Source organism: Pezoporus wallicus, unplaced genomic scaffold, assembly GCF_028554395.1.
Source record: "Pezoporus wallicus isolate ANWC-B61680 ecotype Strahan unplaced genomic scaffold, APGP_CSIRO_Pwel_v1 contig_5352, whole genome shotgun sequence".
In the NCBI taxonomy this organism is placed as follows: domain Eukaryota; kingdom Metazoa; phylum Chordata; class Aves; order Psittaciformes; family Psittacidae; genus Pezoporus; species Pezoporus wallicus.
In genome coordinates, this window is record NW_026639660.1 from 3,936,669 (window position 1) to 3,950,300 (window position 13,632).

The 13,632-nt window shown below is 47.5% G+C and overlaps 1 protein-coding gene across 2 annotated transcripts in view; it reads right to left on the reverse strand.

Annotated features, from left to right (window-relative positions):
* Positions 1–13,632, reverse strand: part of MDGA1 (MAM domain containing glycosylphosphatidylinositol anchor 1) — a 149,505-nt gene that overhangs the window by 24,490 nt on the left and 111,383 nt on the right. For both annotated transcript variants that reach the window (XM_057415460.1, XM_057415461.1), the window contains exons 11-12: positions 6,362–6,539; positions 5,291–5,314 (exon numbers count right to left, since the gene is read on the reverse strand). In XM_057415460.1, the coding sequence (XP_057271443.1) occupies positions 5,291–5,314; positions 6,362–6,539 (202 nt within the window). The remainder of the gene's footprint in view (positions 1–5,290; positions 5,315–6,361; positions 6,540–13,632) is intronic.

A 13,632-nucleotide genomic window follows, 5' to 3' on the forward strand; every position in this document is an offset into this window, starting at 1 on the left:
TCACTTCCCCCCTTCTTTCCCTCCCCCTGCTCCCGGAGGGACGGAGAGGAGAATCAAAAAGAATGCAACTCCCACGGGTTGAGATAAAAACAGTTTAGTAACTAAGGTATAACACAAATCACTACTGCTACTACCAATAATAACAATGATAATGGAAATAACAAGGGAAGAGAATACAACACCTCACCACCAACCAACCGATAACTCGGCCCCCCAGCCCCCGACCAAGCACCGACCGATACCTCCTCCAACCCTGCAGTCTCCCAGCCCTTCCGGCTAACTCCCAGTTACATCCTGGGCATGACGTGCTGTGGTATGGAATAGCTCTTTGGTCAGTTTGGGTCAGGTGTCCTGTCTCTGCTTCCTCCTGGCTTCCCCTCCTCCCTGGCAGAGCATGAGGCTCACAAAGTCCTTGGCCAAACCAAAACATCCTTGTTATCAGCTCTGTTCCCGAGCTGAAAGTCAAAACACTGCACTGCACCAGCTACCAAGAAGGAGAAAAAATGATTGCTACTGCTGAACCCAGGACAGTTGCCAGCTACGTTTCGTTTAAAAGACACAAGTTTTCTCTTATGATGTCATTATCCTACCCAGCAGGATCCACCATGAATGTCCTTTTTCAGTCAAAGGGACTGTGATGGTTTGCACCTGGGACCTTCAGAGGAGAAAGGGGACATCTTTCTCCAGCACAAAATTCCCGTAACAAGGAATAAAGTTCTAACATAGAGGCCAGCCAGGCAACTGATTGAGAAGGAGTAAACCCTTAAATGACAAGGCCCAGAAACCAAAAGAAAGTCCAGGCTCAGGTGGAAATCAGAGAGCTGTGCAAGACAAGAGGACTGAGGACAGTATTCCCAGCCTACTGTCGAGGCCTGGTTGTGTCATCTGCTTCACTTGTAAGAAATCCCCTACACCCATGGGAGAAGACTGCTCATAGAAGAAGACTTAAAAGCTTGAAGAGAGCTCTTCTAATGCCAAAACAGGGCTCTGACTCCATCCTCTCCTCTCATTCAGATGCAGCTACTTAGAGGAGGTAGAGATCAGAAAGTAGAAAAGGGTCCTAGATATCCCACAGGTACCACAATGTGATCAAGCTTATGTGCAGCACCATTTGCTGTGCAGGAGTTTGTAACTACAGCACATTGCCTCTGCTTAAGTTGGGATCTCAAGGCACTTTGCAACAACTAATGAACAAGGCTTCTTAACATCTCTATGAGGTAGTAATGCCTCTTTCTATAAATCTCCTGCATTACATACAGGGAAACAGATGCACAAAAGTATAGAGAAGCACATTTAAGGTCACAGAAGGCAGTGCCAAAACTGTAAACAGAATCCAAACGCTCTGACTCCTGGTCCTTTGGTTTAAAACAAGCCACAGGAAGGCAAAGCTCTCGCATTTCTCTGAACTAGAAGTGAAGGTGCCCAGAATAACTGAGAGATGTTGGTGTGGTTTAGGACTACTGCCAGCACATTAGCTCTGGACTGTTATGAGTAAGGCTCACAAGGGGAAACCTGGTAGATACAGCTGCAAAGAAAACCTTTAACTGACCTGCTGGGTGTCTCAGAGGCCACAGTGGTGATCTAACTGTTGACCTCGGCTGTGTGAAGCAGACCTTCCTGCAGACTCACACCATCTGCCAGGGATCCTGGCTCAGCACTGTGGTGCAAAGGAAGCTTCCCGTTTAAAAACTAAACAGTGGATTTAAATATTGAACACAGAAGTTGTTCTCTGGATTGTCAGAGGCGAGGTGGAGGTGGCAGGGGAACTGGTTCCTCAAAGGTTGGAGTTAGTGCTGTCTTCACCAAACAGATTTCCTTGGCAGGCTTTTCAGTGGCAGCAGCTCAAAGTGCAGAGATGTTTGCTCCCGGTTACAGACACCTCCCTGCATGCCCTGTGGAGAGACCCTTCGATGTGGCTATTAGTATTTGTTGTTACTTTGCCTTCTTGAGAAACATAAGGGAGGTTTTCATTTAAAGTCCTTAAGGAGAAGCCATCCCTGGACCTAAAATACTGTCTGCCAGACGAATACAAATAACAATCATCCTGTTCTAGATGCAGACCATGGGTGAATAGCAGATAGAATGCACTGGAATAAAATTGCCTTTGTCGTTTAGCTGTGATCTGATGACTGAAATTGGCTTGGAATATAAGGGACCATGCTTCGAGCCTCAGCTCTGTTGCAGACTTGCTGTGTGACCCACAGGCTATCGTTTACCCTCTGGCGATCAGTTTCCCCATCTAGATGATGAAGACAATGAAAACTGTATTGCAACCTCAACGTACGCTGAGATCTAAGAAAAAGCATCTACTGTGGTAAGTTTCTAAAGTATTTTTAACCAGTAATAGAAGCAAGCTTCACAATACCATAACAGGTTGGGTCATACTGGATTGCCATTTGCTTTAATATCTCCATCTGCAACAAGGGGATAATATGGCCCATACAGTCCTCTTTCCTATCAGGATACAGGAATTGGTGGCAGTCACCTTTTTTCGCCTTCTTGTTATACACATTCCTGAGGAATGGGCACAGATTTGAGGAATCCAACTCTGGACAACAGGTTCACATCTCAATCTCGCATGCTCATGGGGCAAAAAACTCAGATTCCTCTGGACTATGAGGCATTATCAGAGATGGGACACACAAGCACCAGAGATTAAGCAAGGAGCCTTGGATAATCTACAACAACCAGCATCTGGTACTTATCACCACTCACTGTACTTTTTCATGATCCCAGAACATTTTAGCACCACACACAGCCAGACTGCAGATACATGAGAAATAGCGTTGCTGCTCTGGAAGGGCAAGACACACTGGCCAAAAGGAAAAACAAACAACAAACCCATATGCTTCTTGATGCCTTCATCATCAAGGTTGCAAGGCTACTTCTTGCTAGAGCCAGGGAAACCAAACCATCCACTGCTGATGAGCTGGAATAGCTTGTTAGGCGGCACTGCAAGGTCTGGGTTAGAAAGTGAAGGCTATATCCAAAGGAAATTGCATGGGAAAAGTAAGAAGGACAATGGGAGTTGCCCAGCACTGGAATTTGGTCATGGCATTCCAATGATCAGTTATTCAAAGAGATCTTTACGGTAATACCATAGAATTAAGATAATTCTAAGGCAGTTTTTTTAAAGATAAATTCTGGGGTTTTTTTAGAACCAGATTAACTGATTTTTAAGAGTTACAGTCACTCTTGCCACTAACCTCTAAATGTTTGAAATCCTCAATGTCTTTTGTTCACTTCCTCTGCTTTTACTTTGTTATTGCTTAATAACCCCATTACCTGGCTCTGTAGCCATGCTACATGCATGCCTGCCCCAATGTCATTAACATCTTGTTAGGCTGAGAAAGAAAATGCATGAAGAAATAATTGCATTAAGTGACTCTCAGAGTTTGTAAATTAATCACCATTGTGCATGCCCTTGGATCAGGCTGCCAGAGGCATTAATCATCTAATCTTTGCCTTTCACTTGAGAGCTCTCAATGTTTGCTCCCAGAATTTGGCTGGGCAGCCTAGCATGAAGATACTTTTACAATGCTGTGCCAAGTCTTTTCCCTGGAGGTGGTGATAGCAGGGGAAGTGGGAAAACAGGCGGTAGTAGCATGGATTTCCATGTATTAGGATGAAAATCTGGGAACTGAGCTGTGGCCCAGAGGCCTTTGGGCTCACATTCCACTGGCAGTAGATGAAAAGGAAGGGGCATCTTTGAAAACAAGTCTTTATGCAGTCAATCTCAAGGCATAAACCCATGTCCTAATATATACCACAGGCTGGGTAACTTGTAGCAAACAGAAACTTGAAGTGTTGGATTTACTGCATGAAAATACAAGCGTGGCTGAGTTATGCTCCACCACAGGCAAATTTCATGCAGTTGTTCTCATCTCACTCAAGCTGCCATAGCAATCCTAGGTGAGCAGACTGAAGGCTTAGTTTACAAAGACCCCAAGAGACTGACACAATTAGGACTGAAGTTGCCCTGGCTTTAACAGTGATTTATGCAGTGTAAAAGCAAGTGGCAAAAGGCCAGGTTTTGTCAGTTCCACGTGCGGGCTGGGATGTTTGCCTCCTCCAGCTAGTACCAAGGGACACGTTCTGAAGTGTGTGCCTGGCAATAGGCCCAGGGTTTCCCAGTGAGTCTTCTCACTGGGAATTCTGAAGAATATTTAAATTTTCCCCAGAAAGTGGTGAAAAGCAAAGCAAAGGGAATCAGGAATCAGAGCCACAAAATCCTTTTGACTATGTAAGAAGCTCCTGCTCTCAGGCAGGGTACGGTTCATCAAACTACCCTCAGGGTGTGAACTCGCAAGAGTGAATGCCTCATGGCTGTCTCAACAAGATAACACCATCCCCTGATTCCTGGCTGCCATTGCCTAACCCTGGCTTCTCCTCACTGCCACTCTGCAGTGAAGCAGTAGCGCTTGCCTATACATATACAGAATAATAGATAAAAAGACTGAATGCTGACTCAGTAGCTGGAAACAGGAGAAAGAATCAGCTACGTGGAATCATCTGTTCACCATGGACCAAAAGCAAGTAGTCTGCCTATCTCTGCTCAAGAGCTTTTGCTGGGCTCATATCTGGCAGTCAAAGCAAAGGGGCTTTGTTTCTTCCCCTGAAGATCACTCCATCAGTACTTAAAGCATACTAGAAATCCTCTTTTATGCTTTGTGGGCACCATCATACTCTTGTTAAAGACCATGATTCTGAGACATTGTGCATTCTACTTTTAAAATCAATGGGAACTCTTGGTGATCAATAAAGGTGGGCCTTTATTTTGGCAGGAATGACCAGAAGGTAAATAAGCAAGTAAACAGTGGTGACACTTGAGGGGAAGAAGGAAGGGACTGTGCTCAAGGAGCTTGCAAGAGGAACCACATCTGAGCTGGAGACTGCAGAGATGTCAGCCTGCAGAGATGTTAAGTGGTATCATTCCTGGTCAGAAGAGGATGGGAGATAAACATTGCTTAAATACAGATATTTTGGGCAACATTTCATAACTTTAAATGCTTACTGGATGCAAATTGCTAATGTTAAGGGGAGGGTGGGTTCAAGATCACACAGTCAAAGAGGTGTGAGTGGGAGGCATATCTCTGGTGTATATCTTCTGGCAGTAACTCCAGGTACAAAAAAATGGCATTATATGCTGGAAGTATTCATGTATGCAATTTCATTCTCTTTTGGGGAAAAAGGTTTGGCAAAGGCAGCTGTGTATTCCTGATCTGCTGGAGCACTTAAGACTAGCATGCATTACATTCCAAACAAATACAAAGGAGGTCTTGCTACTTACCTGTTGGGTTGGGATAGTTGATTGCTGGAAGAGGAAACAGAAAAACAACAAGTCAGAACAGGTAGTACTCCCTCAAATCACAAAGTCTGAAAATAAACACATCGAGAAGGGTCATAGATGTTCCTAGCAGCATCTCTGCGAAACAGAAGTGCTTGGTGTCTGCCTTGGTGATGGAAGAAGATGCTCAATGTGAATCAAGCAGTAACAGACCTTAAGAAAACCCCACCCAAGGGGTGATCCCAGGATTGCACAGGGGAACCCTTATGGCAACCCAAGCAGTTTCTGGAGCACCACTGAGATAGCACCCACTAAGATACCAAAGTCTGGTATCAAAGAGGGTCATCAAATTAGTTTGAGACACTGTGGAAGTCTGAGACAACAGCTATGCTGGGGACACCAGATGTCATTCCACAGGACAAGAGGGTTTTGTGAAATCATGCAAACACAGGAGGAGGGGGATCTGTACTTCCTGCTGAAATAGAGGGTCCAAACTTCTGAGGGGAGTAAAGAAATCAGAGGGTTGAGGGAACAGGGGGAGTTGTGAGTTGTTGGGATGCTGGGGAAAGAAGCATGGTCAATGTATACCATCGGGATGATCTGGGATTCAGGTATTGGAGAGACCTACAGGTTTACTAGTGAACTGTGCATTCAACTCTGGAAAGAACCGAAAAAACCCTGAAACCCTCTTACTTTTATGGGCATGTGGCTAATATGCAGTGTCCAGTGACTGTCCTCTAAAATATGCCACCATACCATGGCAAGCTGCAGCCTGGCCTGATGGGGGAAAGGGGCTTTGGGGCTCTCCTGCCCACAGAGTGGAGAGTGGGAGTCAGAACTGCTGAGTGAAGGACAGAAACCCTCAGAGGTCTCTATCTAGTGCTCTGCATTGATGACAACAACCAAAACATGGTTTTTGCTGTGATAAAATGTGATAGCACTGTGCCATCAAAACTTCATAGAGCAGAGAGATCCACCTAAGGGTCACAGGAGACAACATCTAAGCATGCCCATGTCCCTGGGCCTGAGGCTCAGACCTGCTCTTGCAGCCAGGACCGAGGAGGAGACACCTACGTTCCATGTACCGGATGATGCGGGTAGCCATATCTCCAGCCCCAAAGCTGGTGATGGGTGTCAGACGAACTTCATAGCTCTGAGGCACTTTCAGGTTGGGCAAGACATGCTCCAGCAACAGGCCTTTCTCCATTTTCTGCACAGGAATGAAGGTCTGGATGGTGTTTCTCTGAGCCAGCTGCATAGGAAAAGAACCCATAATGTTATGAAAATCCTGAAACTGGAAACTTGAGGGATCCTATCCACTGTCTAACACCCTGTTCCTCCTCTTCCTATACAGACAAGTACACCTGGTTTATTAATAAGATATTCATGCAGAATTACTTTGAAAATTCTCACCTGTGGTACAAACCAGTGATCAGGAGCCTGAGCTCTCCTTGAAGGGAAGACTTGGGGTCGCTCTGACTGGGGGACAACTTGAACTACAAGTCCTAGAGCAACTGCAGGTTGGAACCAATATCTCCAAGAGGGGAGGAATGAACCCAACTCACCTCTATTAGTGCACTGAAATCCTGTGCACACACAGCATGACATTTTGCCAAGATACCTTTCAGTTCACAATCAGTGCTGCAGAATTCATTCATTTGCTGCCTGGCTGCCACGACATTTAATGTAGTTCCTCGCTGGGACCTGTCTACTGACATGCTTCCTCAGCACCCTTCAGAGACCAGAGCAAGGGGTCTAGTTGAAGTCAGTGGATAGGCTCCCTTCTTCTCTGTTGCCAGCTGGAAGGAGCTGAACCTTGCTAGCTGAACATTGTTCAGTTTGCTAAGGCAGTATGGAATTTTCAAGAAAATAATGGGGAAAATACTGTTGTCAAAACCACCACCACTAAAAATGATGAATTACGTGACAGTGAAAATTCCCTGCCACGGTGTCGTGGTTTAAACCCAGTCAGGTAATTCGTTCGCTCACTTTCCCCCCCTTTCTTGCCCTCCCCCTGCTCCCAGAGGGACGGAGAGGAGAATCGAAAAGAATGCAACTCCCACGGTTGAGATAAGAACGGTTTAGTAACTAAGGTATAACACAAATCACTACTGCTACCACCAATGATAATAATGATAAAGGAAATAACAAGGGAAGAGAATACAACACCTCACCACCAGCCGACCGATAACTCGCCCCCCAAGCCCGACCAAGCTCTGACCGATACCTCCTCCAACCCTGCAGTCTCCCAGCCCTTCCGGCTAACTCCCAGTTACATCCTGGGCATGACGTGCTGTGGTATGGAATACCTCTTTGGTCAGTTTGGGTCAGCTGTCCTGTCTCTGCTTCCTCCTGCCTTCCCCTCCTCCCTGGCAGAGCATGAGCCTCACAAAGTCCTTGGCCAAACCAAAACATCCTTGTTATCAGCTCTGTTCCCGAGCTGAAAGTCAAAACACTGCACTGCACCAGCTACCAAGGAGGAGAAACATGACTGCTACTGCTGAACCCAGGACACACGGTCATGCTTGCTTGGCGGGGGACGGACAAGAATAAGGACTGCTTTGTGAAGATACAATTTCCTGCCTGTGCAGTGCCTGGATCTTTGTGGCAAGATTTTACTGGAGATGCTGGTCCTGATAAAAAGACCTTCAGCTGGCCTTTCCATGGCCCAGTGTTCACTGTCCCACTGAACTTGAATTTGGTGTCCCACTAAGCATTCCTCTGCCTCCAATGTATCCTCTAGGCTGACAGGTTTCACTGCAAAGGCAATTCTCCTGACAGGCAGCCTCAGTCTTCATCATTAACTCTGAAGTTGCAGGATTATTGGAACAGAGACACAGGAAGGAAGGTTTACAACAAAAAAGTGTGGAGAGTGCGGGCAAGCAGATGGAGTGAGGGCACAGTGAAGACCATCAGCAGCAAGGCAGGGCAGAGGAACAATATAGATGTGCTTGGCAGAAACACTGTACCTAAAAGAGACCTTTGCACCTGAACAGATCAGGGTGCATGTTGTTTGAGGAACTGCTTTCTCCACCCTCCTTGTCCTCCTCCTCCCTTTGGCAAGACAGGTCAGAGGGCTGGGAACTGTTCCGGTGCCTTCCCCTAGCCCAGTGCCTTCCCACAAGGCACCTGGGAGCAGTCCCAGCAGCCAGGACAAGGACAGTGCCTCTGGGAACCAAGCATGAACTTGTCATGGGGATGCTGCCAGAATCCATTCGTACTAACAACGCCCCATCTGCACGCATGCAAGCTGGGTGCTGATCCAATTGGCATGCCTACCCTTCAACCGTCCCATCTGCCAGCCCTCTGCACCACTGCTCTGCCAAGTGGGAGCAGAGCTGGCCCCAGGAACAGCGATCTCAGCTGTGATTATTAGCACCGCATCCCCAGTTATGTGGGAGGAGAGGAGGGGTCACAAGCCTGAAGCAGGAGGCTGGAGTGGTACGGCTCCTGGCATGGGGCATTTTGGGGAGTGGAGAGTGACTGGGGGGGCTGGCAGTAGCTCCTCCCCACAGACTGCCATGCACTGGGGTGTTGGAGAAGGCAGCCAGCAAAGAGGAGGAGGTCAGGAGGCATTTCTCTCATCTAGACATAACCTTTAGAAGAGAAACAAAATGGGTTGTCAGACAGAAGCCTGGAGGTGAGATTCAGACAATGCAAATTCCACCTCAGCTGGGAGTTAGGTGGAATTTGGGTATCTAAAGCCTCTGGGAGCTATGTCAAATCACTTACTCTCCCACATCACCTGATCCAGGACAAACCAAGAAATCAGCCTCCTGTCTGGACTGCAAAGCTCTAGGTCCCCTAATTGAGTCTATCCTAAGGGGCACACGGGTTTAAGCAAATAAATACCTGACTGCCTCACAGGCTTGGCCGGGAAAAAAGAAATTTGTAAAGGCACATACACACCCCCAATGGGTCACAACTGTCCTGCTTCCCAGGAGAGACCTGGATCACCAACAGAAGCTGGGGGCTGGGCCCTGCCATATACCTCCTCTTGGGACAATACTTCAGACTCACCTCTTCTCTCAGCCTGTGTCCTGTCTCTATTCAACCTGCAACTTGGACAGACAGGGCAACTCGCTGCCTTCTGCACATCCTTACTACAGCCCTACAGTCCTGGCATCCAGACAGAACTGGCCCAGGATGTCTTTGCAAAGACTGGCTTTTCTGAGTGAAAAGCAGCATGGGCCAAATGACTCCCCTGGGCTAGCTGCGGTGGTCAGGAGAAAGGGACAGATGCCCTGCCAGCAGAGTTTAAAGGGCATTAAATCAGCACAAGGGAGAAAAAGGGTACAGCTCCAGCCAGCCCTTGCTGTGTGCATGTGGAGCAGGTGCCAGCTTGCAGTCACCAGCACAGGTCCAGCAGACAGAGACATTAAGACCAAGGTTTGGCCCTGCCCCCTCCTCCCTAAACATCCTTTGCCTTGCTGACTGCCAGTAGCAGCTCTGTGCAGACCTGCATGCATCACTCCAGCAGGAATCCGTGTTTTAATCCTCTGCCTTAACAGCCCACAGTGCTCTCATTCTCCTGCTCTGTGTGTCCTCTTCTCCCACACTATCCTGGTATCTTCTTCCCTCCAACTCCTTCTCAGCCTCTTTCCTTCTGATCGTGCTGGCCCAGTGCTCCAGCTTAATATTGCTGCAGTGCAGTTAATAAGGCAGAGGCAGGCGCAGAGGACAGTGAAACACTGGCCACCTTATTAGAGATGCTGAAGCCTCAGTGGAGGATCTTACACAACAAGCTCATTCATCATCAGGCTCAGGATGCTGCCAATGGGACACTGCACAATGCACAGCCTCAGCTCTGCCTTCACCTCTCTTCATTTCCAATAATCAGAAGGAGATGGACAGGGAAAAATAAACCAAAACCACTGTTCCCACCAGCTGCCTGTGAATATCACACAGGTTGCAGAGGGGAGAATGTTCTTGCAGAACAGGGTCACTAAAAACACCTGACAAAGGGTAAAATCAGCCCTGCGTGAGATGTATGTATTCACATGCACAGTTGGAACCTCTTTCCTTTGTTACTTGTAAGCAGTATTAGCAATCAAGAGAGAGAACGCTCTCATGCTTATATGTACTCCAGGACCTGCAAACTAGATGAGTCCTTTCTTGTTCTTGATCATCACATTCTGTTGGTAGGTACTGTCTGCCCAGTCCCTTGTCTTACCATTTGAGCTGCCTCGTGATACATAGGGAATGCTTGTCCCACTGTGGCTGGCTGAGTCTGCTCATTGTCCAGGAACACACACCAAGAGTCCCAGAGGGAAAAGCAGGATGCCCTCTGCTTCCATCCCAGTTGGGATGTTGTCACAGCAAAGGGGTCCAAAGTAAGACACATCTACTTTTTCTGTTTATGTAGGCTATTAAAGGAAAAAAGGATGTTGTTTTCAGACCGAACAGTGTTTAGGCCAGTCACATATTAGACAAAGTAAAGCCAAAGGGTATTAATGAATACATCTGCCAATAGTGTTGCAGTCCTGCTCAACAAACAGAACATGGGTTCACAAGACCACAATAACCCACCTGTCCTGTGATTTGGTGTGACTGCGTAGCTACATGTGCGGTCTCACAACTAGCTGTGCATTAGACAGCTGTGCATGCTTTTTTGAGGAAGAAAATAGAAGGAAAACCTGTTTCATCATGAAGCCCCAGGAAACTGTATATTAAAATCATGCAGATTCCCCAGCAAGCTGATCGGAACAAAGGAACTGCTCTGCAGTACTGCTATTCACTATTGCTACTCTTACTTGTCCTGCTTCTTCAGCAACTTCTCAGCTCAGCGCATGAGTGCTAGCTTTGCTTTCCACTGTCTCCCCTCCAAATCCTTTCCACACACACACATGCTCACTTTCTCTCCCTCTTTTCTCAGCCCCGTTCAAATTCCCTTGGCTGCTCCTTCCTGAAGCACAAATGAGATAGGGGTGGCTGCACTCCCCCTTCATCCTCACCAGCTAACTGCAGATATGGGCAGCTGGGAAAGCTCCCACATCCATCCCCAGCCATGCCAACTGCTCCAAAGGAAGATGAGATGGCAGACAAAGGCAGGCTGGTGTGACACAGCCTTGCACACAGGCTTCCTCCTTCTGACAAGCTCTTCCTTGCTCTTTCTACAGCTCCGCAGAGGAGCACAACGGACAAAGACTGTCTCCAGCACGTAGACAAGTAGGGCATGAGGCTGAGTTTTGTGTAGGTCCCTGCTCCTCCTCTCTCATCTGAGAGTGTCAGGACACTCAGGAGAGTCAGGATACTCAGGCTGCCAGGAGAGCAGCCATGCGTGGGACCAGAAATGGAGAGCCTGGTGGTGAGGGAAGCCCTGGTATCTCAAAAAGATCTGAAAGAAGCATGGGGCAATAATGTTGACAAAATAATCATCAACTGCCCATGCAGCTGGCAAGCTGCAATCTTCAAGCAGCCAGCAATCAAGAAGGCCTTCAAAGCTCAGTGCCCTGTTAGCAGTAAATGCAAGGGCATCCATCTCTCATCTGCCCAGGAGAACAGTCAAGTCTCAGCCAAGTACCCAGTTTCTCGTCAGGCATAGATATGCCTGTTTAGTATGGCCCAGGAGCCAGGAGAAGGTGACAACAGCAGGAAGGCACTTTTCCTCTGACAGACAGTATCACTCAGGGTGTGAAAGAGCCCCCCATTTTTGTCAGTTCAGCCTGTTTGCCGAGTCTTAGACACATTATATTGCTCTGCCCTAGAGTGCTACAGGTAGCATCTCACATCAGGCTTCCCCTGTGGCTGCGATTGCCATGAACTCTCCTCGAAAAGTCCAACTAAAACACAGATATTCCCTTCCAAAGTGAGGGAACAAACTGTTATCCTGAACATGATGGGACTGGCAGTGTCTGTGGCCTTAAACTAGTGACAGCAAGGAAAGATACTCCCAAGCACCCCATCCTAGGGACTGGAAGGGGCTGAGCTTTGTCATGGTGCTGGTCACAACTCCTGGAATGAACATGGGGCTCTGTAATGCAAGATACCCTGCAACCTCAGCAAATATGGCTTGTCCTCAATTTCTGCCCCAACTGCACCTCCAAAGCTACAGGATGCCTTGCAGAAAGGTAGCTTCAAAGAGTTTAGATGCCATGGACATCTTAAAAAAGCTGAAATGATGATGACAGGATTTGTGTGTGCCAGAGTTTACAGTGCCAAACATGGAGAGTAAGTTAACCAAGGGCCAGACCCTTTGTCCACTGCCGGAGAACAAGGGCCCAGGAGATGAGTTCCATAGGTAGAAATAAGATCATTGCAAATTTCTGAGGAAAACAGGAATGAAAAATGCCCTGAAATAGAGGCAGGAGGAAGGTGGGGACAGAGAATTTTAGGAACTTCTCCTGAACATAAGGCTCCAATATTTTCCACAATGATAGAAAAATATGCCATTAATCCGGCCATTCATTTCCACTTCTTTCCATTCACTTTCTGACACTTAACAATGGATCATGATTCTGGTCCTTGATGTCACCTTGGCACCGCAGGGTGGAGCACAGGAGGATGGTTTGTCTTTGACATTGCAGTTGAGCACCACAGATTCGATTCTTGCTGTCTGTATTTTGGCAAAGGGATAAACCCTCTTTGCACTGGCAGCTCCCTCCTATCCTCCAGCGGTTCAGAGAAGAAAAAGCATGGCCATGATCAGGAAGACAGCAGGGGAAATACAATCCTGACTGACAGAGCCCAGTCCCCTGTCACCACAGGGGCTACCTCTACTTACTCATTTTATGAATGTACCACATCCCGCCTTTAAAGCTGTTCCTGTTGGGCCTCCTCATCCTGCTGGACCAGAGCCTGACCACCCTAATGTTCTCATTTCCAGCCTGAATTTACCCACAAGCAGCTTGTACCCAGTTGATCTAGTGCCAGTATTGTCCTTTAGCTTAAATGGGTCTTTTTCCTCCCTGCTGCTTGAACCCCTGATGTTTTATAGCCAGCAATCACACCACCTCTCAGCCTTTGCTTTGCTAGGCTAAGAAAGCTGAGCACTCTGTACCTCCTCTTGCCACACAGACTCTCGCTTTCCCTGAGCTGCTGTATCCTTTACTGCATGATCCCACTTGCTGGAGTTCAGTATCCCAGACCTGCACATACAATGTGGTAGCACTTCTCCACTTTGCCTGAAAGCACCTCAGGTTTCACCTAGGAGTACATTTGCCCTTTCTCACACCTGCATTTTACCAGCAGCTTCTTGAAGTCAACTCACTCATCCTCCACTTCAGTCATTTTCCACTGATGAGCTCTCAGCCTGTAGCAGATTCCTCTGATAGCACTCTCCACATATATGACCTTGCATTTGTACCACTGCGTTTCATCCCACCTGAACCACTCAAGTAGTTTTC